Raw genomic sequence first — 26,860 nt, 5'->3', positions numbered from 1 at the left:
CCTCCTCAGAGTGTCACCTGTCTCTGGGTCCTCTTCTCCTTGAACATGTCGCCCGGGAGGCTCAGCACTCACAGGTGCAACAACCACCTGTGCAGCGCGTCGGTTTCCTAATCTCAGTCTTCAAGCCAATTCCACAGTGGTTCTTCTGACCGCTTATGAAACATTCCCCAGGGGGCTCCTCATGTTCCCAAACTTAGGCACACAAAATTCATCACCTTCCCCCAATCCTGCCCCACCTAGGATATCCCCGCTGTCCAAACTCTAGGCGCCTTCTCCCCCATCCGCATGCCCATTGGTGCCCGAAGGCTGTCTGTGACTTCTCAGGCCCCTGGCTTGTCCTTTCCTCCTCCCCGGCCATAGCTGGCCCCCGTGCCCACCGCCTCCCCATCCATCTGACTTCAGGACCGCACCCCCACCCCATGAGGGGTCCTTCAGCACCTGGCCTCACCTGTATCTCAGCACTTCTCATGCCTGACTCAACTTTCTTCCTCACTAGAACCACATCATGCCTTTTTACAAAGTGACCTTTATGTTTCTCTTACTGTGAAGGCTGTATGTGGTAGATACCTTCAGTTCAGTTCAGTTCAGTCACTCAGTCGTGTCTGACTCTTTGCGACCCCATGAATCGCAGCACGGCAGGCCTCCCTGTCCATCACCAACTCCCGGAGTTCACTCAGACTCACATCCATCCAGTCCGTGATGTCATCCAGCCATCTCATCCTCTGTTGTCCCCTTCTCCTCCTGCCCCCAATCCCTCCCAGCATCAGAGTCTTTTCCAATGAGTCAACTCTTCACATGAGGTGGCCAAAGTACTGGAGCTTCAGCTTTAGCATCATTCCTTCCAAAGAAATCCCAGGGTTGATCTCCTTCAGAATGGACTGGTTGGATCTCCTTGCAGTCCAAGGGACTCTCAAGAGTCTTCTCCAACACCACAGTTCAAAAGCATCAATTCTTCAGCGCTCAGCTTTCTTCACAGTCCAACTCTCACATCCATATATGACCACTGGAAAAACAATAGCCTTGACTAGATGGACCTTTGTTGGCAAAGTAATGTCTCTGTTTTTCAATATGCTATCTAGGTTGGTCATAACTTTTCTTCCAAGGAGTAAGCATCTTTTAATTTCATGGCTGCAATCACCGTCTGCAGTGATTTTGGAGCCCCCGAAAATAAAGTCTGACACTGTTTCCACTCTTTCTCCATCTATTTCCCATGAAGTGATGGGACCGGATGCCATGATCTTCGTTTTCTGAATGTTGAGCTTTAAGCCAACTTTTTCACTCTCCTCTTTCACTTTCATCAAGAGGCTTTTGAGTTCCTCTTCACTTTCTGCCATAAGGGTGGTGTCATCTGCATATGTGAGGTTCTTGATATTTCTCCTGGCAATCTTGATTCCAGCTTGTTTCTTCCAGCCCAGCATTTCTCCTGATGTACTCTGCATAGAAGTTAAATAAGCAGGATGACAATATATAGCCTTGACGTACTCCTTTTCCTATTTGGAACTAGTCTGTTGTTTCATGTCCAGTTCTAACTGTTGCTTCCTGACCTGCATACAGATTTCTCAAGAGGCAGGTTAGGTGGTCTGGTACTCCCATCTCTTTCAGAATTTTCCACAGTTTATTGTGATCCACACAGTCAAAGGCTTTGGCATAGTCAATAAAGCAGAAATAGATGTTTTTTTCTGGAACTCTCTTGCTTTTTCCATGATCCAGCGGATGTTGGCAATTTGATCTCTGGTTCCTCTGCCTTTTCTAAAACCAGCTTGACCATCTGCAAGTTCACGGTTCACGTATTGCTGAAGCCTGGCTTGGAGAATTTTGAGCATTACTGTACTAGCATGTGAGATGAGTGCAATTGTGTGGTAGTTTGAACATTCTTTGGCATTGCCTTTCTTTGGGATTGGAATGAAAACTGACCTTTTCCAGTCCTGTGGCCACTGCTCAGTTTTCCAAATGTGCTGGCATATTGAGTGCAGCACTTTCACAGTATCATCTTTCAGGATTTGAAATAGCTCAACTGGGATTCCATCACCTCCAGTAGCTTTGTTCGTAGTGATGCTTTCTAAGGCCCACTTGACTTCACATTCCAGGATGTCTGGCTCTAGGTGAGTGATCACACCATCGTGATTATCTTGGTCATGAAGATCTTTTTTGTATAGTCCTTCTGTGTATTCTTGCCACCTCTTGTTAATATCTTTTGCTTCTGTTAGGTCCATACCATTTCTGTCCTTTATCGAGCCCATCTTTGCATGAAATGTTCCCTTGGCATCACCAGATGGTCAACCCCGAAACCAGATTGATTATATTCTTTGCAGCCAAAGATGGAGAAGCTCTATACAGTCAACAAAAACAAGACCAGGAGCTGACTGTGGCTCAGATCATGAAATCCTTATTGCCAAATTCAGACTTAAATTGAAGAAAGTAGGGAAAATCACTAGACCATTCTGGTATGACCTAAATAAAATCCCTTATGATTATACAGTGGAAGTGAGAAATAGATTTAAGGGACTAGATCTGATAGATAGAGTGCCTGATGAACTATAGACAGAGGTTCATGACATTGTATAGGAGACAGGGATCAAGACCATCCTCATGGAAAAGAAATGCAAGAAAGTAAAATGGCTGTCTGGGGAGGCCTTACAAATAGCTGTGAAAAGAAGAGAAGCGAAAAGCCAAGGAGAAAAGGAAAGATACAAGCATCTGAATGCAGAGTTCCAAAGAATAGCAAGAAGAGATAAGAAAGCCTTCCTCAGCAATCAATGCAAAGAAATAGAGGAAAAGAACAGAATGGGAAAGACTAGAGATCTCTTCAAGAAAATTAGAGACACCAAGGGAACATTTCACGCAAAGATGGGCTCGATAAAGGTAGACACCTTAGACACTGAAAACACTCTTTTAAAGTTTTTAAAAATTGTTTAAATTTTTTTTTAATTGTTTAAAAAATTTTTAAATACACATAATCTAAAATTTAGCATCTTAGCCATTTTTAAGTATGCAGTTGAGTGGTGCTAAGTATATTCACATTGTTGACAATTTCCAGAACTCTTTTCATCTTGCAAATGCCTGTACTCATTAAATAACTCTCCACTCTTCCCTCCCCCAGTCCTTGAGAGCTACCCTTCTACTTTGTCTATAAATTTGACCACTCTGGGTACCTCCTATCAATAGAATCATTTGGTATTTATCTTTTTGTGATTGGCTTGTTTTACTTAGTATAATGTTGTGAAGGATCATTTATGTTGCAACGTGTCAAAATTTCCTTCGCTTTTAAAGCCGAATAATATTTTGATTTATGTGTATTTGTTACATCTTGTTTATCCATTCATCTGTCGAGGGACTCCTGGGATGCTGCCGCGTGCTACGATGAACATGGATGTGCGTTCTCACCAACGGTGCACAAGGGCTTCCTTTTCTCTGCACCCTTGCCAACACTTGTTTTCTGTGTGTTTTTTTGTAGCCTTCCTAATGGGTGTGAAGTGGTATCTCTTTGTGGTTTTGAGTTACATTTTCATAATGATTAGTGATGTTGAGCGTCTTTCTCATGTGCTTTGGCCATTTGTATTTCTTCTTTGTAGAAATGTCTGTTCAAGTCTTTCCCCATTTTTAAATCAGATTTGTGTGTGTGTGTGTAGATGTTGCTTTCTATATTCTGGATATTAACGCCTTTCATATGTATAATTTGCACATGTTTTCATCCATTCTGTAGGTTGCCTTTGCACTCTGTTGACTATGTCCTTTAATGCCCAGAAGTTTTAAATTTTGGTTAACGCTAATTTTAAAGTCATAGACAACTTGTCCATCACTGTGTCCTCAGTGGGGGACCTGGGATCTGCAGACTGTATGTGGAGTGGGTGAACCGAGGACAAAGATCTGAGACTGCAGCTCTAGGTCCTCAGTGCTCAATGTGAGGTCCAGGGACCAGCAACGTGGGCATCACCTGGGAACTTGTTGGGAAAATAGCGGCTCAGGCCCCACCCTAGATCTACTGAATTAGAATCTGCAGTTCAACAGGATCCCAGATGAATCCGATGCACCTTGACGTTTAAGAAGTACAGTTCTGCATAACTTAACAGACAGTAGCCAGCTCTGGTTGGGTTATTGCTGGCAAGACCGAGTCATCACTGGCCTCCTCCAGAAACAGCTATACTAACACTTTAGTAAGACAGGTCAGCCCACTTGGGAGAATGGTGAATTTTCTCGTTATCAGCAGAGACAATTAAACATGAGAATCTGCTTCTAAAGGGTATTGTGACTCTCCCTCATTCCTGAAAACCTTTCCTGGATAGCTCATCCTCATCTCAGCTTGGTGTAGCCCTGTCCTGTGGCCTTCTAGGACCCCTCACAGTCACAGGTAGAGAATTCTGATGTGTAGGGAAATGTGTATCCAAGACCCGTTTGCCTGGGATTCCCTTGGGTTTATAAAGTCTGCAATAAACCTGCCTCCTCTCATGGAATCTGAAAGATCAGAGAACTTAAAACTGCCAGAGGATGAGGTTCATTCCATCATTGTTGAAGGGAACCTGTCTTAGGAGAGGGCCTTCGTTCTGCCCAGTGTCAGCCCAGGACTGAGATGCCAGCTCTGTTCAGTGTTTCCCTGGTGTCTGGAAAGAACCCCCCTTCTTCCAGCTTAGTTTTTACTATCCAGAATGTACTTCTAAGACCAAAAAGAGTTTTTCTCTGATCAGTAGCGGAAAAGGGCTTTGAGGCCCATTAGACTCCAGTGATGGAATTCTGAGAAGAGTTTAATAATAACCCAAACTCCAGCAAAATTATTTCCAGAGGACATGCATTCAGGTTTCTTGAAGGATGTTTATAATAAGCTGGAGAATTTCTCTTGTTGTCGTTAAGTGTGCTAGCACTGGTTTCAGTTGAATTCTACATGAAAAGGATATATTAACCTGCATAATATATGATCATAATCTCGATTTAAAATTAAAAAGAAGGAAAAGACCCACAACCACATGAACAATATATCGCCCAAAGTAAAAGCCTTGGGAAAAAAACAAAAACTCTGCTTGTCCCACGCTAGTCCCATTTTTAGAGAGATAAAAATTCTATGCCCCCCTCGGTACACATGCACATCCCATTATTGTCACGGGGAGTTATGTATGTCGACTGGAGGGAAGAGGAGATGCCGGGGCTTCGGAATGGATGAGAGTGGGGGAAACAGAAGTCGTTTCATTTCATGGGCTTTCTTCAGTCAGAGCGGGAGGGGCGAGCGGCTGGGTCTTTCACGACTGAGGTGTGATCACCAGGGAGGCAGGATCAGGTGTCTCAGAAGTGGCAGTGGGAAGATCCCGAATCAGGGGCTCAGCCCTGACGCCGGGTTGTCCCTTCCCCGTAGCCCAGGAGGCTGGTTCTGGTGTCCCTCTGCTGCCTTGCGCTGTCTCCAAACAGCTGCTGGGCTGGAGGCTTCTCAACTGTATCACAGGCCAGTGGAGGTTGGTCAAGACTCTGATGTTCTTAAGGATGGCCCAAGTGAAGCCATTGCTTTCAGGAGTCTTTTAAGACTGGTAGCACCCTAAGCACTCATGGGGACCTTTTCTCGGGAGACAATGAGAATCCTCTAGAAGTGATACAGAGGGACTCTTTCCCGTTCTGTTCTCGAAGGGTAGTGCAGCTGTGTGCTGTCAGGAGGCAGGTGGCTTCGGGACTGGCCACCTTGGAAATGCGTCCCTCCCATTTGCTGCGTCGCGGATTCCTTGGAATTGTTTTGCTGTCTTACATTCGGTGTTGACAGGGAGTGTATGAGTTGCTCTAGGGGTTGCAGCGCTGGCCTCTGACAAGGGTGAATAGGCGTCATAGAGGTGAGCTGGGGCCAAGGACAGCCCAGGCTGAAAGCAGGCCTGGAAGTCCAGCAGGGCCAGTCCGCTGAGTGACTCCGCCTGCCCACACAGACCCACCCTGCCTTTGGGGATCTTGAACCCACTCTGGGGCAGGCCCATCCCTGTGTGTCTATAGGGAATGTCCCTGTGAGAGGCAGCTTGCTTTCCATATCAGCTCAGCTAATCTGCTGCCTTTATTGGGCACTTCATTGCTGGGATTGTTGCACTGCCAGGAATTTTTTTTTTAACTTTTTCATTCTGTTTTATTTTGGTAATCTCATGGAGCGATATCATTTGTATTCATATTTGATTTTTTTAAAGCCTATTTCATTGAAAACTTCAGTTTTGAATGCAGAGCACTTCAGAGTTGTTATTAGAAAATTTTTTCAATCTCAAATAGAGAATACAAGAAATGAAGTACCATCTTGGGGGAAAAAAAGAGAGTAATGAAGCATCATCAACCTATAATATCTGTAGCATCGAGCTAGGCGTCCAGAACGTCAGGAAGAAGATTTCTGCGTGAAGCTCAGTCAGTGGCAAACTAACGGTATATTTAGGGGATTTTGTTTCCCTAGCCACGTTCAATGCTCATTTATTATTATAGTTTCCTAAAGCTGAATTGATAAATTCTAATAAGCACGTGTGCGGCAATAAGAGACAGCCCTATGAGTTAAGATTATGGAGCATGCATAGAAAGATGACGAGTGCAAACCATGAATTCAGGCATAGGTGCCCGTTGCCCACGTTACACATAAGCCCAGCCAATAAACTAGCACGCCTGCTGCTGATGTGCGTTTGCGCTTCGTGCGTGCTTTGTGGCTTGTGCGTTGTGTGTGACATATGCTGGTGCTGGTAATGGTGTTGGTGCTGCTGGTGACGACGGTGGTGACAATGATGGTTTTGATAGCAGTGGTATACACACTTCACTTTGATGGCATATGCCCATGCAGGTACTACCCCAGCGCTTACCGATACAAACACTGAGTAGCTCCTATGTGCCAGGTAGCATGTAAGTTGGCTATCTTTCTAGGAGCTAAGTTGTAGCGGCATGCTCCAGCCCACTCCTGTCTACTAGAGAGAGGAAATCTCTCTGGCATCTTGAAATCAGCGGCTGTGGGAGGATTTACATATGTAAGTCAGCAAATGCTACAAATGAATTTTCTTCTTGGGGGGTCAGCTGCTCAGCAGCTTCCCTGCATGTCACGGGGTGCAGAAGTGGATACATTTGACAGAGCCCCTGCTCCCACTGAGCTGAGTGATGTGGTGAGAGGCTGGTTCTTGCACTGGCTTTGGCGCTTGCTAGCTATTGGCCCCAAGCTTGCCATTTCTTGTGAAATAAGGATGGCAGTAAGAGGACTTTATGTAAAGAGCTATTGGTGCGCTGAGTAAACACAAGGTGCCATCGTTGCATTCCAGTGTGAGAAGACAGAGGATGTACAGTGTACAGTGTACAGATGATGTACAGGACCCTCAAATGTACAGCGCTTCTTAGTGCCGAGGGTGATACGCGCCCTGCAGAGCGAGAGAGCAGGGTAGGGAGCCAAGCAGGGACGTGTTTGATGGGGTGGGGGCTGCCTTGGAGCGAAGACCTATAATGTGAGGAAGCAAGCCGCACTGCCATGTGGGGAAAGAACATTCCAAGCGGAGAGCATAGCCCAGGCAAAGGCCCCACACAGGAGTGCTGTCCAGGTGTGTCCAAGAAACACAAGGAGACGAGCGTAGCTGGAGCGCTGGTCAGCATGGGGGACATACGATGTGAGCTGGGGACAGAGGAGTCCCAGCGCAAGATCTGGAAGGATGAGGATCTTGAAAGGGACACTGGATTTTATTCCAAGTCTGAAGAGAAACAACAGGGAATTTTGTGCAGAGCAGTGACTGGCATGGTCCAACTTATCTTTTTAGAACGACTATCTGTCCCACTATTAGAAAATTTCCTGATTTTTTTCTGGGCGATTGTCTGAGCTCCAGTGGCATCCAGCAGTATCTGGTACATGATGTTTTCCAAATAATCTCTGACTATCTTCTTTTCTCTGCTCCTAAATATTTCAAAGGGACAAATTGTTAAAGCAACACTTGTTCATTTCTATGATAAAAATTATAGTCAGAAGAATAACTGAGCACTTGTGTAGCACTTGCTGTTTAGCTGCCAGGTAATTTTCTAAGTACATTACATTTATTAATGCATTTATCCTCAAACTAACCCTGTGGGATAGGTACTAGTATGGGTCCCACTTTACAGATAAAGAAACAGAGGTATAGAAAGGTTAAGCAACTTACCCAAGGTCACACAGACAGTAAATAAGTCAGTCTCCCAGAGTCCTTGCTCTTAAGTACCACCAGGCAGACCCTTGCTCGAACCGATGAATCCAAGTGTTAAAGATTGAAGTTGATTAGAAGATTGGGATTTAAGAGTGAAGATTTTTAAAGTGGACTTCTATATGGAAGTAGGTAACCAAACACTCTCTTATTCAAAGCATAAGCGTTCTCTTGAATAATACTGCCAGGAAAAGTACTTTTGGAAGACAGCTGGGAAAACATGCATCTGGGGTCCATGGGGAAGAGAAAGTGAGTGACTGTATTAGATCATGGAGCTCTCACTGTGACACTGTGAGAAGGGTCACGTATCAGGACCCTCCCCAAGAGCGTTGTCCATAATTACATTTTAGCTTCCAAAACATATGTTGGTGAAATCTAGAGATATCCATCTGTCTGATGACTCATAAGCCTTGGGCCTTTCAGGGCAGAGCTTTGTCACCCTCTAAAGCCTGTCCTCAGAGCAATTAGCCAGGGGCATGTGACTTTCCATCATGTCAGATTCATTCAGGGAATGCACTTTGCTAAATATCCTTTGAATTCTCTAGACTCAGGAGCATGATGTGAATTTGCTCTGCTCGTGGTCTCTGAATGACTTCATCCAACCCAAGGTGCCAACACACCTGGATAAGACCTTGAAACCTTTATCTCCATCCAAGACTTCTCTGCTGAGTTACAGAGGCTTTCTAATCCTTCCAGAGTCCTACATAACACTGGGTGTTGACCGTTAGTCACTGGGTAACCATGAGGAGGGGAAGCCGGGTGTGAGGTAGGACTCTGCAAGGCTTATAGATGGCTGGAACAAGGGAAGTGGGCCTCAAAGAGCTCCACCGTCTCCACGCACAGCAGTGGAGAGTCCTGCTGTCTAGGTTCAGCTTGTCACGGTGTGCCTAGGTCTGCAGTCACGGCTGCCTGCTGGACTTGGGAGTGCAGCTGGATGCCAGCCCCAGCTAAGGAGGAGGCTGCTACAGGCAGAGGTCCCAGTGTGCCGCTGACCTCAGCTCCGAGGAGATGGTGAGTTCAGCCCTGGCGTGTGGTTCTAGCTGCAGGGTACCTCGGAAAACTGCATATTCCTACCTGTTCAGTGGGCACCTCTAATCAAGTCTGTTGCTACCCCACATGCTGCCTGGTCAAAGCAGAGCCTGTACCCTTTTCATCCTCTTCCCGTCCTGGTCAGAGGCACACTTGCTCCTTTCTTGGGGGCTAAGAGTCCTTTGGGGGTGAGACTGTGGAGAGAGACAAGGCGTTGCCTGAAGGAATTCCAACGAGATTCCCTTCCTCATCCGTCGTCCTCCGATTGGTGTCAGCCCCACGTGTCTGCCCTCAGAGCCTCTGTCCCCCCACACTAAGCCAGGCCTGGAATGAGCATGGGGGTGGGCAGCTCTCACTGCCCCATTTCCCCTTTATCTGGGGCTCACCTGCCCATGAGCAGTGCAGGCCTGTTCTGAAAACACGCTCTCCAGAGATTCGTACCAGCAAAGCTTCCCTGTTGTCTTGGAAGGTCACCCTTCCCCTTTGGGATCTCAGGGTCTGCTGTCTGCCTGGCTGGCTTACCAGGGTGCAGTGCCCCCACATCAGAGTCCTAGTCGCTGCTGCTGACCCTGCACTTGTAAGGTCAGGGGACTGCTCCTGAGCAGAGGGTGGATTCCAGGCAGGACCGCCCGTCTCTGAGTCCAGGCTCTGCCTAGCAATGGCTGCAGGGCCTGGAGCCATGAACTGCCTTTTAGAGCCTGTTTGCTCCTCTGTGAAGTGGCCGTGAGCACTGGCCCCACCTCCCAGGACTGATATGTGAGGAGCGAGTGAGTTAATGAAGATCAGTTAACAGTCTCTGAGTTCTGTCTCAGAAGGACCACTTCTCAAACCCCGCTGTCTGTCGCCTCTCAAAGTCACTTCTGGATTGTGTCCCTTGTACCATCATTTAACATATCTGTCTTGGAAATGTGTTTATTTTGTTCATTTTGAGCCTTTATTTTCATTTAACGTGCACACCAGGGAACTCTACTTTTTCCTTCCATAATATGTTCAACTATAAATAAATAGGCCATTTGACAGACCCGTGGAACTCAAAATTAAGTCAAGTTCATTTCCAAGGCAAGTTGATTCTTACAGAACATTTAAGGAGTTGGGACCTACAAGTTTCCACTAAAGGCTTTCCATCGAATAGAGCTTCTCTGAATGAGCAGCCCTCCCCCTCCCCCCCCGCCGAGTGCCCATAGCTGCGCATGTATGGATGTTAGGAGGGGAGCGTTTGTTTTACCAGGTACTCCTCTGTTGAATAAAAAATGAGCACTTATCTCAAAAGGGGAAGAGGAAGTCTGCCCTCGATAATATGGGTAATATGTAATTCTCTCTTGGGTAAATAGACTCCTGATCGTGCAGCTCGGTAGAACGGCAATCACATTTGTAAACTCTGAGGTGACGTCAGCGTAAACATCCCATGTCCTGGTTATTGATCTGTATCTGCAATAATGGTGTTACCCGATTGAACTTCTGACATTGGAGAACTTGCAGTGGCTGCAACTGCATTTTTCTTTTATTCCTGAAACTTAATTCAACTAGCACATCCATCTGTGATCTCTATGAAAAGGTGTTGTTTTGCAGGAGTCTGCATAGAATGTTAAACCTCTCTCTTTCCTGGTAGGAAAGTTATTTTTTGGCTTAATTCCCGAAAAACATGCCTACAAAATGAAGCGCTTAGAAACTTCCAATGAGGAGCTTGAAGTGAGGTGTGTTTCCAAGAGGTACGCCACTTCTGAATTCTTTGAAGCTGACTTTTCTGGTGTTAGCTTTAGCCAGTAAATCCTTCCCCATTGACATATGTTCCATAATCATCACTCTAAAACTGAGGGTAAGCGGGGCTTAAATGAAAACTGGGAGATCCAGCCTGGAGGCTGTCGTCTGCTGTAGCAGCGTCTCACCGCTGGCAGAAAGGAAAGACAGGGGCTGGGAGACATGGCATTCCAAAGTCTGGTGCTTGCAGGCTCACTTGGTTACCCTGGAGTCCAGAAGATTCCATTACTATGTTTGAAAACTGGTCTGTGTGATCATCCTTTCCCAGTGCTTCTGAGGGGATGTCGTGTAGTGTGGGAGTTTACTTGGGCACAGCATCAGTGAGAATTTGAGTGCAAGTCTGGAACTGCTGAGTCCCCTGGGGACAGTGAGAAGGTAATTACTGGACCACCAGCATCTACTTGAATGGCTAAAATAAAAAGTGCCGGCAATACCAAGTGCCGTCATGTCTGCAGAGCAGTGAAAGCTCTCAGTGTTGCTGGAGGGAGGCAAGGATGGTGTGGACACTCTGAGAGGATAGTCTGGCAGTTTCTTTTGAAGTTAAACATACTTTCCATACAACCCAGCAACCCTATTCCTGGGTGTTTACCCTAGAGTAACGAAAATCTCCCACACAAATCTACAATGAATATTTATAGCAACTCCGTTCATAATCACCGAAAACTTAGAATGACTCAGATGTCCTTCAGCAGGTGAACGGATAAGCAAAGGTGGCACGTGGCACAGCATGGAATGCTTAGTAATCCAAAGGAGCAAACTGCTGATACGTGCAGCCACCTGGATGGCACATGAGGGAATTATTCTCAGAGAAGAATGCCGGCCCCACAAGGTTACACACCATATGATGCCTTTCACATGACATGCTTTAAGAGAGAAAGCCTCAGTGACAGCACACAGGTCAGGGCTGCTGGAGGGTCTTGTTAGAGGGAGGACGGGACTGCAGAGGTAACATGAAGGCATGTGATGGGACTGTCCTGAGTCCTGTGCGGGCAGTGGGCCCAGAAACCTGTTCTCGTGTTTGGATGCATGCAATGATCCATTAGGAAGTCACTTTTACCACATGTCTTTTAAGAAAATTAAGAAAGAAAGAAAGTGAAGCCACTCAGTCGTGTCCGACTCTTTGCAACCCCTTGGACTGTAGCCTTCCAGGCTCCTCTGTCTATGGGATTTTCCAGGCAAGAATACTGGCTGCTGCTGCTGCTGCTGCTGCTAAGTCGCTTCAGTCGTGTCCGACTCTGTGCAACCCCGTAGACGGCAGCCCACCAGGCTCCCCCATCCCTGGGATTTTCCAGGCAAGAACACTGGAGTGGGTTGCCATTTCCTTCTCCAGGAGATCTTCCCAACCCAGGGATTGAACCCAGGTCTCCCACATTGTAGGCAGATGCTTTACCATATGAGCCACCAGGGAAGTCTCTAAATTAAGAAGTGAAACAAAATTCTTGGTGTCCCTGGAAGACATAGTAGGAGGTGAGAATAGATGTTTAATCCGAGCTCGGGGGGTGCACCATGCCCGGGTGAACCTGTGGGGTGGAGGGGCCGGAGGTGCCGCCCGCATTGGAGAGCATAGCTGCGGGGCATGGCTAGAAAGATTTAAGTATATATGCACATAAATAAATTAATAAAAATTTATGATAAAAATCTCCTCATCCTTTGGCCAGGGAGCAGTTTGCCCCTGTTCCAGCTGATGCGGTCAGCTACTGGGTGACGGCGTTGGGACCACACTCCTCACCTCCTCCCCATGAACACGTTCACTGAACTGAGAAAATTTCCTTTCATTCTTGCCTTTCTTGGGTGCCCTGACACGTGTCTACATCTGAGCCTCCATGCCCTCCTGCTCATAGAATTCCGCTCCAGACCAGGGGAGTGGGCTCTTCATGACTAGGAGGAAATGGATGAAAAGTGAGATTGAGGACACATAAAAGAAAGGGGTTCAGAACCTACAAGACACCAAGCGGTTGACACAAATACCAGGCCTCTGTTGGAGGAATAGAAGGAGAAATGGGCTAAGGGCCTTTCAGGCCTGGAGAAAGGAAAAAGAAAGTCAAACCAAACAGTCCTGGGAAAGAGGCCTGTTGCTTCTCATGTGTTTAGAAAGTTCTGGGGCTTCTTCTAAGGGACCCTACCAGGACTTCCGGCTGTGGGTCCCCAGCCCCTCCTGTTTCTGGGAAGCGCAGCAAGGGCAGAGCCAGGTGTCAGGCTCATGTCTGCGGCCTGGAAGTCCTGCCTCACACTTTGTGTTTTCCAGTGCAGGCGAGAGCTGCTGTCGGGGTGTTTGTTTAAGTTTGTTTTCTTGAGTGCTGATGTCCCATGTACCTCCTGCACCCCCAGGACTAGGACAGGGCTTGAAGAGGGCCATCTGAGGGCCAGAAGCTGTCAGGGAGCTAACTGAAGTGTGTCTTGATTCACTTTCAGAGACCCACTCACTGCACTCCAGTTCTTGAATTGCCGTACACATTAGGAGTACTTCTTTCTCTTACATCTAAACACTTCCGTGTTGGCAAGAGATCACCTGAAATGCAGGTGGGGCCCGATAGCAGGCCCCTCACCCTGGCTCTGCGCCACGGCGGTTGCCCCCTTAACCTTGACCTTCCGCTCCCAGCTCTGCAGTCTTCCCTGTTGTTGCTGTTTGTTGTTTTAGTCACTAAGTCAAGTCTGACTCTCCGTATCCCCATGGACTGTAGCCCACCAGGCTTCTCTGTCCCTGGGATTCTCCAGGCAAGAATACTGGAGCAGGTTGCCATTTCCTTCTCCAGGGGATCTTCCTGACCCAGGGATCGAACCTGCATCTCCTGCACTGGCAGGCAGATTCCTTACTGCTGAGCCGACAGGGAAGCTGAGTCTTACCTCCTCTCACTGATATGCCAGTATTGTTCTCTAAGCTACTTCTTAATGCACCTCAGCCTTCCGCTAAAGCATCAGTGCAGAGAAAGGTAGCTGAGTGAAAACTAGTGAGAAGTCTACATTTCCCCCTTTTTAGTGGCGGTAAGAAATTTATTTCTAGCTAAACAAGCTGGGAAATGTAATTAAGCACATGGTTGATGGGGATAGCCAAGGATGCATGCCAGAAAAACAATAGGTTCTTTAAAGGTGCCAAGGACTGGTATTATGCATCTCCTGTTGGAAACTGTATACACGTCCCGATTCAGAGCCTCTTGTGTGCTGCCTCACATCTTCAATCAAATTATTATATTCCAGAAATATGCATAAGGGAAATGATTCAACACATTTTACGGTGGGTTGTTGCTTGTAGCAGTAATTGAAGTACCTTTCCACTTATGAAAGTACTAATTTTATTTGTTTTTATTGCTTTTCTGGATGCAATTATTTATTTAGTGTGCTTTGGCTTTATTAAATTATGTTTACTATAGGAACATCATAAAAATGTATGAAAACAACACATCAGCCAAGCCAGCCTGGTGACCTGTATTGAGAAAGCTAGTGTTATTTTTCATATCCAAACATAATGGAATAACTTAAGAATAAACAGATACTCTATGCCAGAAAACAATGCAGTTTCAGAGTAATGTAATAAAACACCTGGACAATATGATTTCATAAATCTTGGTTCTAAAATTTACATGAGTTGGGTTTTGTGTGCTTATTTGAGGACACATGACATTTCTAAATGGAATCATTATAACGTGAAATGTAACTAAACCGAAAGACAGGAGGTAAATGGCATTTTTGTTGGCTGGTGAGATGTGAATGACTAAGAAGAACTGTAAAGATTTTTGGCATAGAAGGACAAGCAGGAGGCTCTGATCCATGTAACTGCCCTTAACACTGAAGTTTAAAAAGAGCCAGATGACTGTGAAGGCCGCCTGGTGGTGTCCCTCGCTGGTAGGTGCTGGCTGCCGGCAGTTCTTCACATCCTCCTCCCCGTGCCTTAGTACGATGCTTCATCTCGAAAGAAAAGAGGTTCGCTTTTGGCGCGCATTTTAAGAGACTTAACATGGATGTGTATGGTTTATTTGTCCTGAATTTTGGTGAGTTAATCGAGGCATAGTGCAGGAAAATGGAAATAGAACTATGACAACCCAACGAAAACCAAAAAAAGAAAGCAGAGGTGCGCGAGTGACAGTGAGCTGTCTCTTACAGCTAGACATCAGTGGCTAACTCTTACTTTTCTAATTGCGAATTAAAATTAGTTAATCTGCTGTTTAAATAATGTACCATCTGCAAGATTCAACAAATAGATACCATAAAGGGTGAGTCTCTCCCAACCACATGGTTTACTTCCCCAGAGGGAGCCTTGAAGATCAACTTCTTGATTTCCAGGTGAGTTTCAAGGGTTTTCTGAGCACATAAAATATATACATGTGTATTTACTCCCGTACACACAGAGTTACACGATGGCAAAACACACAGTAGCCATGTGGCTTCATCATCCTTTTTAAAGACTGTGCCGAATACTTCCTTCAGAATGCATCGGACTGCTGCTGATGTCCACTGAAGTGTTTCCCGTTTTCCGCTTATACCAATAACGTTTCCACCACCAACATACAAGAGGACTTGTTTCTTGCTGTTTCTTTTCGAAAACTTTTAGCTTGTCAGCTTGAAAGACAAGCACTGATGTCTAAGTGATTCTGAATCAGCCTTGTCTTATTTTGAGAGAGGTGGAGTCTCATTTAATACGTGTGAGAACCTTTGTATTTCCCTTCCTATGAAGTCTCTGATCCTGTCTCTTATTCTTTGCTTAATTTTCTAATGGACTGTTGGCCATTATTGTTATTCACTTGTAAGACCCTTTGATCTGAGTTGTGAATGTTTTGCTCATTTTTTTCAATTGTCTTTTGACTTTATTTAGAGAATATTCTGCAATATATCGCATGGGAATCTACATGTCATTTTTCTATTGCTCCTGGGTTTTGTGTAAGACTTTATTTATTTATTTTTAAGGATACCTTTTTATTTTTTATTTTTTTAGTTTTTTTAAATTTTAAAATCTTTAATTCTTATTGTAAGACTTTAAAACACATGTTTTAAATTGGTGAGATTTTAAAAAAATGATTTTTAAATAATTTAATAATTTTTAAAATAATTGCTGAGATTATTTTTTAAAAATTCCCCCACACAGTCTTCTAGCACTTTTGAGTTTATTTTCCATGTTAAATTTAAAATTTTTGATTTATCTGGAATTTATCTAATGTAAAGAATGATGTGAACAATATGACTTTTTTCAGTTGGCTACCCAAGTATCCCAACACCATTTACTGAAAAATAATATTTGGGTTAATTTACGCATGTTTTCATCAATCCCATTGATGTCTATTCATTTGTTGGTATCCAGAGTTTTAATTATAGTAGCTTTATATTTTTAATGATGCTAGAGTTGGATCACAAATTATTCTTTATTTTAATAATTTTCCTTAATTATGTTAAGAAAGAAATCTATGACTGTATTATATTATCAAAAATTATTTTTAATAAGAATTTTTAAATTTTAAATGCCTTTCCAGTCTCTAGAGATAACCATATGGTTTTTCTCTGTATTACTGTTATGAATTATATGAATAGATTTTTCTAATACTGAACCATTCATTCCATTCATTTATTTATTCCATTTATTCTACTTCTAGAATAAGACCCATTTAAGCATGATTATCTTTGAGTGTGCTTGTTTGGTGCTGAGTAAATCTGATCTGTGCTAACTTACACGCTAATAGATGAGCCTGTTCTAACGCACGTGGCGTTCTTCCTGTCTTGTAATGCTCTGAATCAGTCTAATTACATTGGGAGTGTCTGCTCCTCACAGGGGCTTCTCTGGAAGTTCTCCTCCTGTGCTGCCTGCTCTTGACAGCATTTCTCTCTTCTTCCTTTCTTCCTCTGTTCCTTTCTTTCTTTTCATTGATGGAATGAGTACATTCACGTGCCAGAGTTTATAATTTATATTTTTCTAGAATATCCCTCACTTTATCTTGTATTCAAGGTTTTTGCATTTCCCATTCCATTCATTTCTGCTCTTTCCCTTCCTATCTTGATTAAGTTTTTGTTTGTTTCACTGGTGTTTTTTAAGCTTAGACTTTTGGATATTTTTATTTATTCTCTGATTTTTCTATCTTCTGACTTATATGTCTAGTGTTAATTTTTTTTGGTTCTTCCTCCTGCTTTTGTTTATTCTGTTTTTTTTTTTCTAACTTCTTAAATTGGGTGTTTGATCCATTTCATCCCTATTGTTTGATATAAATAGTTAACGTTACGACTTTTCTCCAAGTACTACATTCTTAGGCTCTGGCATGTAATATTTATGTTCTTTGCCATTATTTTCATCATATGCTGAAATTTTAGTTTTATATAGGTTAAGTCACTTAAAATTTCTAGGTGACAGCGTTCCAGTTTTGTTGTTAATCTCTAGGACTTCCTGTCTGCCTCTGTTTTATTCTTTCCAGCAGAGACTGTCCGTCACATTACTTTTACTCTGGAATTAAAGTTGACTTTGTGGCCTCACGTTGAATCATTTTTTGTAACTGTTCTATGACAACTTGAATCATATGGTGTTTCATGCAGGACACCGTGTTCTATATAAGATGACAGATGTAGCTTTAGGTTATTTAAGTTCTGCTGCTGCTGCGTCGCTTCAGTCGTGTCCGACTCTGCTACCCCATAGACGGCAGCCCACCAGGCTCCCCCGTCCCTGGGATTCTCCAGGCAAGAACACCGGAGTGGGTTGCCATTTCCTTCTCCAATGCATGGAAGTGAAAAATGAAAGTGAAGTCGCTCAGTCGTGTCCGACTCTTAGCGACCCCCATGGACTGCAGCCCACCAGGCTCCTCCGTCCATGGGATTCTCCAGGCAAGAGTACTGGAGTGGGGCGCCATTGCCTTCTCCGTATTTAAGTTTTACATATGCCTTAAAATTTTTTGTCTGTTTATTTCCCTTTGAATCCCCAAAGTGCTATGGAAATACATGCCTGGTGAATGGATGTGTGATGCTGAGCTCCCTGTGGTAGCCTCCAATTGTGTTGTGTTTTGTCTTATAGCCAAAGATTGCCGAGGAGAACTTGACCTACGCTGAGCTGGAGCTGATCAAGCCCCACCGGGCAGCCAAGGGCATCCCCACCAGCACGGTCTACGCGCAGATCCTCTTCGAGGAGAACAAGCTGTAACTCTGCGTCCTATTTAATCTCTGCCACTCCAGTTATTTATGAAACTGTGGATACAAAGTCCTTACTTTTGTATTCTCACTCGTGCCTTCTGCACGGTGGGAGCCCCTTTCCAGCGGCATCTCAGGTGCCTTCAGAGAGGCGTGAGGCTCCTTTCTGTGAAGAGCAGGGGCCGCAGCCCTTTGGATAAATCTCCCAGGACAAGATTTTCTGGGTCTGAGCCCTGAAGGGTGACGACTCTGATTCTGAGACCATTCAAGAGGATTTTCTGCTGAGCCAAACCCCTTTATATTTTTTTTTTCTTCTTTATCTTTTGTTTTTTTAAAATCTGAATTTTAATCTTCTACCCTCCCTGTATTTGTGATTTCAAGCTCATAGTATATAGCTAGAGGAAATACCGTTATGGGCCCAAGTGTGAGATGGTAGAGGTGCGCTAATTGGTTTCCAGAGGATCAGATAGCATTGCCAGGGCCCCCAGGGCAGCATAAAGTGCCTATTGTGAGCAGTCATTCCATATAGCATCTCCTGTGTTAAATAGATGCCCTGACCCTGCTGACTCAAGGGCAGAGAGACAGCTTGTGGGGCAATCTGAGGCCTAAGCTGACAATGAGCTATCTGGATACCCCAGTGCCCATTTCCCCGCCCGTTAGTGTCCCCAGCCGCAGGACAAGTAGAACATTGTTCACTCTGAAGTGCTTCCACCCCTTTGGCAGGGGGGCTTATTCCTGTACAGAGACTATTCTCTGAGAAGTTCTCACCTACCCTTTTCTGAAAGGAGCAGGGTGGTGTGCTTTTGGTTGACAGAACGGAAGAAGGGGGCCTCCTGGAAGTGTGCCAAGGTTACTGACTCTAAGTGAACATCCATTCGTGTAAGAGCAAAGTCTTCTGACTGCTTCCCTAATGGTAGGAGAGTAGGAAGTATAAGCCAGGCTGGACACACGTGTCCTGGACAGCCCCTCACACCCTCCCGCCGTGCTGGCCCACTGCAGCGTGCCTTGCTGACTCAACTTTGCATGTTAATTCAAATGGACTTGAGTGGGAGAGACGCAGGGAAGCCTGGCAAACAGATCTATGAGAAAGTTGCTCTGTGGCCCTGTAAGACGTCCGTGACCTCACCGTTCTGGAACAGGCCAGGCTATCGGCTGTGTTGTTAAGGACACTTTCTGTGTGAGTGTACTATGGGTGGGTTTTCACTGCACACTACAGAAATTGTTTGGCTTTGTAATGGACCATGTATATATGTTAAATTATATATTTTAAACACAATCTGAATGTGAGTTGTGCCCCTCTGTACAGCCATGTGAACTTGGTTGAGGTTCTTATCCCCTACTAATCTCAGACTCTCTATTTATACAAAGGTGAGTTAACCTCTCATAGAATTCTTATAATGGGATAATGACTTGGAAGATTCTGGATGCTAGAAATTGCTACACAAGTACACTATATTAACATGCATGCTAAAACCAGTCCATATTTTTAAAATGAAGTGCCTTTACTATTTAAAGCTCTCATTGTGTTAACTTTAAAAAGTAAATATTTGTCCATGACCTCAGCTCTATGGTAACTTTCCCAAAGCCCCAGGATGGCTTATGAGTGCCTCTCGTGGTTTCCTGGAAAGGATCCAAGTCAGGAGCAGGTGACGATTTTCCAGAAGCGAAAGTATCCTGACTTTCCGAAAAGGAAGCTATTCTCTGCTGCCTGTGCCTGCATCTCGTACTCTCCTTCTTGCCAAGTTTCCAACGTAGTGAGGAAGCTATGCAGTTTTTGAAGAAGAACTCACTAGAACTTTCCAGACAGGAGGACATCGTTTAGAACAAGAGAATATACGGTCAGTACATCTTTCCTATCACAGTATCCTAGGCATCCTATCATGTTTTATCATGGCACTCTTCAGCAGGACATAGTTACATGGTGCTGTGAGGAAGGAAAGTGATTTCCTGATTTGCACAAGAAGCTATTAAAATGTAGATGGGTGGGGCCCTGGGGGTAGCAGGTGGGAGTGGGGAGTGGGGCGTCTGAAGAGGTGATGGAGAGAGTGCGATGGATAGGAGGCCTCTGGGCCTCTGCAGAACTGAATAGAACTTCGATCACCTGCAGCCCCACGTGTTAAATTCAGTGGGAGCTCTGTGTCATCACATATGGAAATGAATACATTCCGCTAAGAAGAGAGCGAGTTCTGAAGAGTCTGTAGGTTAAGATCCAACAAGTCATTGTTATAGATTCAATTCAGACTCTTGCTCCAAAACTCTGGTCATATTTGCATGAATCCGCGCTGAGGTGTGCGAGCAGGGGACCCACTGCCATAGGGTCTAAGAAGAGGCTTCAAGAGCAACAGCTCCTACTGAACATGCTTCCTAAGGGAATCATGGGAGCGCTTGGCAACATCGGAGCACAGCTTGCCCCACTATTATCTAGAAGCAAGCTGTCCAAACTCTGCCCAGAGCTGGGAGCAATGGGTGATTTGTACCTAGTGCTTCTTTGGGATGATAAATCTTGATGTTATTTTCAGAATAAACTTAAAAATAAGTCTCCTTATTTGTTTTCTATCAAATATACCACTACACCTATACTGTCATTTCTAGAGATACGGAATATACATCATTCAAGTGGAAATTAGGAAAAGTTCTTCACTGTGTTTTTGCTGTAAAGCATCTGTGGGAACTACTGTAGATAAGCAGTTTTCAACATGGACAATGGCTTGTACATTTAAATGAAGGACAAAGAACCCGTTGCTCAGAGTGGAATGCAGCGGCTCCTGCAGGCAGGGTGCACCGACTCTCAGATTTGGTGGGGATTTGGTTTTGGTCATGCGTGGCGGAATCATCACAGGAAGCAAGGATGGGGAAGGGGTATCCCCTAATGAGACTGCCTTGGCAAGTCACAGGCCTGGACCCTGAGCTAAAGCAGTTGTGATGGGATTTCTTTTAGGTCACATTTTCATTAAATCATTATGTCTCCATTAACTCACAGGGCAGAGAACAAAAACCTAAGCCTAACCGCCCTCTCATATTCATTGGTATGAAAATGGCACTGGGCACTATATATTTTTTAGTACATAGTCATCAGCCCACACATGGATGAGCCCAAAGACTCACTCAGGACAAAAACACTAAAGCAGCTGGTGCTTTTGGGGACTGCCCATGGCTTAGTTCACCCCTGTTTCTAACATGCATGACTACAACCTAGGTTGGGCCAAGAATGGGACTCACGCCCCAGGCCACAAAAAATGGGCCAAAGCATGCATGAGGCCTGGTCTGGGCTGATCAGAATTCTTAGGAGAAAGAGAGCATCTTAGAAGTCAGCTAAGCTGGGAGGCCACCTGTCAGAGCCACCTACAGCAACATCTGCCAAGGGGTGAAGCCTCAGTGAACACAAAGATGCTGAGAAAGCAGTAGGTCTTGGGAACGCAGAGAGAAGCCCAGCCTGCAGCCGCTAAGATCCCCCAGACTCTTCTTTTCCCTTTAGATCTTCTTTTGATTCAATAAACTAGCCCCTTCTCCTACTATCTAACTCCTGGTTTTGCTCAAGCTGGTCAGGTTGCGGTCAAGAGAATTCTAACTAAAACAGTATTCATCAAAGCTGCTTCCCAAACTAGGAAGCAAAAGAATTACACTGAGGGCACCACCCAAGGAGCCCACTTCCATCATATCCAGCATCCAGAATTGTAACCATGGGCCTGTGCCACAATCTGCTTCTCACTCAGTGGCCCCTCACGTGGAGAGGGACTGGCTGGCTTCAGGCCCGACCTTCTCCTAAGGGAGGGCCTCTTGGGTTTAGAGGAGGGACTCAGGCGGTACTGAGCCACTCTGGCAGAAGCTGCTCCGCTGGAGTGAGCACGTGTGAGCTCTGTGCCACACGGATGTGGAGGGAGCCTTTTTGTGCTGGCTGGCTGTGAAGTTGAGGCTGGCTTCCACACAGAGTATGCTGTCTTTCCAGTATCCCTGACCCAGCACCCCCTGACCCAGTGTCCTCGGTCAGGAGGGAGCCTGTTAAGATAAGGCAGCCATGTGGTGGGGATGTTGACGCTCCCCCTCACCCACAATAACCCCTGCAGCCCGCCCCACACATCAGACAGAGCTATTCACCAGGCTGGGAAACAAAGAAGAATTTCATGTTTTGGAGGAAGGATCTGCCTTCAGCCTGGGTGTGCTAAGCTCTGGGGAGCGTCCAGATGGATTGGATAGACTGGTGTTCCCTAAACTTTAACATGTGCACGCATCGCCTGGATCATGGGAAACAGCGGCTTGCGTTCAGGAAGCCTGGGAGGGGCCTGGGTATCTGTGTTCCCAACAAGCTCCCAGCGGATGCCCATGCTTCTGGTTCCTGGGACTCTTGGAAAATGCAGATCTGGACCCCCTGGGGAGGTGATGGGCGTGGCCTCAGAGTACAAGGCACAGCTGAAGCCCTGACAGTGAGCTAACTTCCCCGGGGAGGCAGTGCAGCCAGGCGCCGCCGTGGGCGCTCCTCTGCCTGCAGGTCTGGTCCAGAAAGCAGGCGAGGTGCCTGAGGGGTACCAGAGCAGAGCAAGCTTTCGGAGGAGTCGGAGAGGAGCCGGAGAGAGCTGGGTCTGGGAGTTTCTGGAAGGAGAAGGGGCTCAGCAGTGTGTACTCTGTAGTGGTCAAGTAGAATAGAGGTTAAACCGCTGCTCATTCTGAATTACTTGCTCATTTCACATTTTTGCTCTTCGGCTTCCCTGGTGGCTCAGGCAGTAAAGAGTCAGCCTGCAATGTGGGAGACAAGGGTTCAGTCCCTGGGTTGGGAAGATCTCCTGGAGAAGGAAATGGCAACCCATTCCAGTATTCTTGCCTGGGAAAGGAGCCTGGCAGGCCTCTGTCCATGGGGTCACGACTGAGCGACTAACACTACACACTTTAAATTTTTTTTTTTATTTATTAAAAGATTTATTTTTCTGGGATAAACAGTTCCCCAAACGCACAAGCCTAACAGACTTTGTTTGGCACTGAGTGTGTCTGCCCTGCTCAGCTGATTTTCTCCAAAGCCATCAGTGTCACTCCACGGGGTGAAAGATTTGGAGCAGACTCTTAATCAACGCACAGGGTGGGGTTGGAGGGCAGCCACGGCAGGTTTCTGCTCCTTCTGTGGTCATTGATAAAAGATGACTTGGTGCCTGCTTTCTAGCAAACACAGCTCCACTAGCTTCACACTGACGGAGTGTCTGGTTGTTAAATGTTAATGTACTACGTCCTATACTTTAAATAGAATTAGAGATGTTTGCAGCTTTGGCTAAATGCACCTTGTTCTTCCACATTAAAGTTTATTACAAATGTCCTCCATCAGCAACCAGGAGAAAAACTCATTAGGGGCTGGTCTGTGTGGGGGCCATGGTTGCTATTGAAGAGCTGGCCTCCTATTTCCGTTTATTAAGGCTTTTTCATTGGTGGGGTGCTGGGTGTGATTGTTCCTTGTTTATGGGCACGATTAGAATCTCAAGAGTTTATGCAGAAGTTTGTACTGTGTGTCTGAGAGACTGATGCTGTCTTTGGTTTTGCTAAAGGGGTCCACGATGCCCTTTTAGAGACTCTGTGCCAGGACCCTCGCTGCCAGACCTCCCAGAGTGTCCTGATGACGTTGGCCACTTTGCAGCTGGGGAAGCTAAGAGACAGGAAGGGGCTGCTCCTTGGTGGGCAGAACCAGTTGGAAAAGAGCGCTTGACTCCCAACCCGGTGACCTCCATGCAGCCCAGTTCAAAGCCCCACACCCATGGGCTCTGGCTTCAAGAAACCTTCCTGTTCCCACTCTGGCCTGAGAGGCTGGTCTTGGCCTTGCTGAGGATAAGGGCTGCCCAGCCTCGCCTTGCAGGGTCTCCCCTGTCCCTGTCCTTCCTCAGTCCCTCCTGTGACTTCCTGGTTCTCAGGGATCCCGGGCTCTAGGAGCCTCATGGCTTCCCCTGGCCCAGAGAGTGGCCCGCTTGAAGCCATTTGAGATGTCTCACTCTGCTCCGCTGCCCATCCTCCCACCTCTTCCGGATTCTGTTTCCGGCTCTTCGCGGTCTCCTTCACTAAGCATCCCTCAGTCTCCAGAGTGACACACGTATCTCAGGCGGGGTGGACCAGCCCCAAGCCATCTCTCCTGCTGCCTCCCCCCACCCGCTCCCACCCTGCCGGTCAGGAGCCTCTGCTTCCTGCACTGCCCCTCTGGTCTCAGCCTGGCCCGCTGTCCTCAGCCCCATCCCTGCCCTCAGCTCTGCTTCAGGCCTCTGGGGGCGTGGCTAAGCGTGGGTTCTGCCGTTCTCGGCGCCGCGGGACACAGGTCCTTTCCCTGACATATCCAGTTGCACAGCCTACGCCACCCCGTAATCACCTCCCCGCTCCACTTCAGGGGTGCCTTTCTCCAAGTTGCCATCTCTCTGTACACGCACACCTGGGTCTCCACGCTCGAGCTGCAGCCTGAGGACTCCCCATCCACATCTCCAGCCGGACCCCTCTCCTGACTCCATGTCTACCCGCCAGCTGCCCGCTTGAGCATCCCTCAAACCTCTCAGAAGCCACTGTCCCATCCTGACCACAGTCATGGACGCCCCACCCCACCATGCTGTCCAGCAGTTGAGATAATTTATCATCAGAAACTGGGATGATAAAACGAATGCCCAAGGGATAGCATGCATACATGCTAAGTCATGTCTGACTCCTTGCAACCCCATGGACTGTAGCTTGCCAGGCTCCTTTGTCCATGGAATTTCCTAGGCAAGAATACGGAGTGTTTGAGTGGCTTGTCATTCCCTCCAGGGGATCTTTCCAACCCAGAAATCAAACCCACGTTTCCTGCATTGCAGGCGGCTTCTTTACCGCGTGAGCCATCGGGGCAGCCCCCAAGGGATGGCAGATAACCTGCGAGAAGTTCTGCACCTTCAAGTCTGTAGTTCTGGAATCCTTCCCCACTTTCGTCTCTGATGAAGGGGGCCTGGAGCCTGCTTTTCTCTTGATTTTGACAGTTTGGGGATTTATGCGCATTACTTGTCCGCGTGGTTTATGGATATATGAATAAAGAGAACTTCGCTAGTTTACCAGCTCTTTCTGTTTCATGGGTGGCTTCAGCACTGACAGCATGTGACTGGCAAGAAGGGACGTCGTGGGGGAGTCATCCAGGGTTTGGGACTTTCTGAGTTAACAGGCGTGGGGTGGGGGGAGGTGGTGACAGTCTCCTTTCCCCTTCCCGGGCCACACCCAAGCTTCTCCCCGGTCTGAGGTCAACCCTGGTAGCCCTGCTCCCAGCGCCACCTGGTGGCCATCTCCGAGAACGTGCGGAACTACCGCCCTCGCTGACGCCCCTTCCCGGGGTCCTCCCCGCCCCTCTCCCTCCCTCTGCCTCCGCTCGCTCTCCTCCACGTGCTCACACATGCCATTCCCGTCCGAACTTGGCCCGAACGGCTCCCTCGCTCTCCTTTTTATCTTCTCTGTTTCTCTCTCTCCCTGCCCCTTCATTCCATTTACAAGAGATCACGTGCCTGGTGTGCCGCAAGGAGGCTGCGTGAACGGAGCAAGTCCGTCCAAGCCATCTCTCTGGCCTGGGCGCCAGAGTCAGGCTCAGGCCCTCCAGATGAGCTCCGCGTCTGGCGCGCCCTCTCCTCACACAGTGCGCCCTCCTTTGCTGGCGTCCTGGCTTTTCTCACTCAGCAGTGTCATTATAGGGCTTAGAGTCAGGAGGTGGGATCCGAAGCCCGAGCCTGCTTTGGAATTGCTGTGTGTCTCTGGAAACCCTCTGAGCTCTCTGACCTTCAGCGTCCTCATGCGGACAATAGCCAGCGGTAACAGGATTTAAAGAGTCTGTCTGTGTGGCTTCCCTGTTGCAATAAGTGTTCTGGGGAAAAGGGCAGGGCTGGCCTTGCCACCAGCCCTCAGCGTGGGCCTGGGTGACAGCAGGGGAGGGGTGGGCCGGCGTGGAGGGTACGGGGAAGGGACTGCCCCCCAGGGAGGGGCTGCTCCAGGGGCTCGGGACTGGGAGTGCTCAGGCTGGGAGGCCCGGCCCCCAGGACTGGCTCCCCCATCAGCTTGTTCTCAGCTGAGTTGGGAATAAAAACATCTGCTAATATTTATCTGACCCATGTGAACACTAGACCTGGTGCAGAGAAAGCTTTCCAGAACCTTCCCTGAGCCCTGCAATCAGTCTCCATCTCCCGCTTGTGCTTGCTCGGACTGCATTCCCTTCTGAGCAAAGCAATTAAATAACGCCACTCAGGGCAGATCTCTGTCTGTTTTCTCACCACACTGTCCCTGCAGCCTGTCACAGAGCCTGGTACCCACCTGCTTCTCATTACTCAGAAAGCAAACAAACAGTGAAGGACCGGGAAGGTGTTTTGAAAACAAAAACAAAAAAACAAGCAAACATCAAACACAACTCAGGTGGAAGGGATTTTTTTTTTTTTCCTATAGATTTTGTTCCTCCCTGGAGGCATCCAAATCCTGTGCCTCAAACCACATCATCCAGAGCTTCACAACTCGGCAAAAAGGCACTGCTATATTTATCCCATTGGCAGCCCCTCTGCTACTTTCCATCAAGGAACAGCCTGAAATAACACACTTGTCTGGGGCCGGGGAAGGAGTGGTGACAAAGCCCCAAGGCCCAGCCACTCTGGCTGCGGTCTGGCCCAGCCTGGGGAGGAGGCAGGCTTGATGGGGATACTGGGGTATCTACCGCCTCGGGGTCCTGCAGGGGTGCCTCTTCTGTAGGACAAGAAAGAGCTGGGATATTTTCCCAGAGAAGTTCTGGACCAGGATCAACCTGTCTCAGAACCCGCAGCAGCATCTGAAACCCCCTCCATCGGAGGACCACAGCTGAGGTCTTGGCCTGGGGGAAACGTCCTGGACTTCCTAGG

At 46.9% G+C, this 26,860-nt stretch overlaps 1 protein-coding gene across 1 annotated transcript in view; it reads left to right on the top strand.

Moving 5' to 3' along the window:
* VSTM4 (V-set and transmembrane domain containing 4) overlaps window positions 1-20,558 on the top strand; it is an 81,419-nt gene extending 60,861 nt beyond the window's left edge. Inside the window, exon 8 of the mRNA XM_004021659.6 lies at window positions 17,905-20,558. Within this exon, the coding sequence (XP_004021708.5) occupies window positions 17,905-18,030 (126 nt within the window). The 3' untranslated portion in view covers window positions 18,031-20,558. The remainder of the gene's footprint in view (window positions 1-17,904) is intronic.
* Window positions 20,559-26,860: the final 6,302 nt, after the last annotated feature.

This window comes from Ovis aries, chromosome 25 (genome assembly GCF_016772045.2).
Source record: "Ovis aries strain OAR_USU_Benz2616 breed Rambouillet chromosome 25, ARS-UI_Ramb_v3.0, whole genome shotgun sequence".
NCBI lineage: Eukaryota > Metazoa > Chordata > Mammalia > Artiodactyla > Bovidae > Ovis > Ovis aries.
Note: the sequence above shows the minus strand (reverse complement) of the source record. Positions and strands in the feature narration are given on the sequence as shown.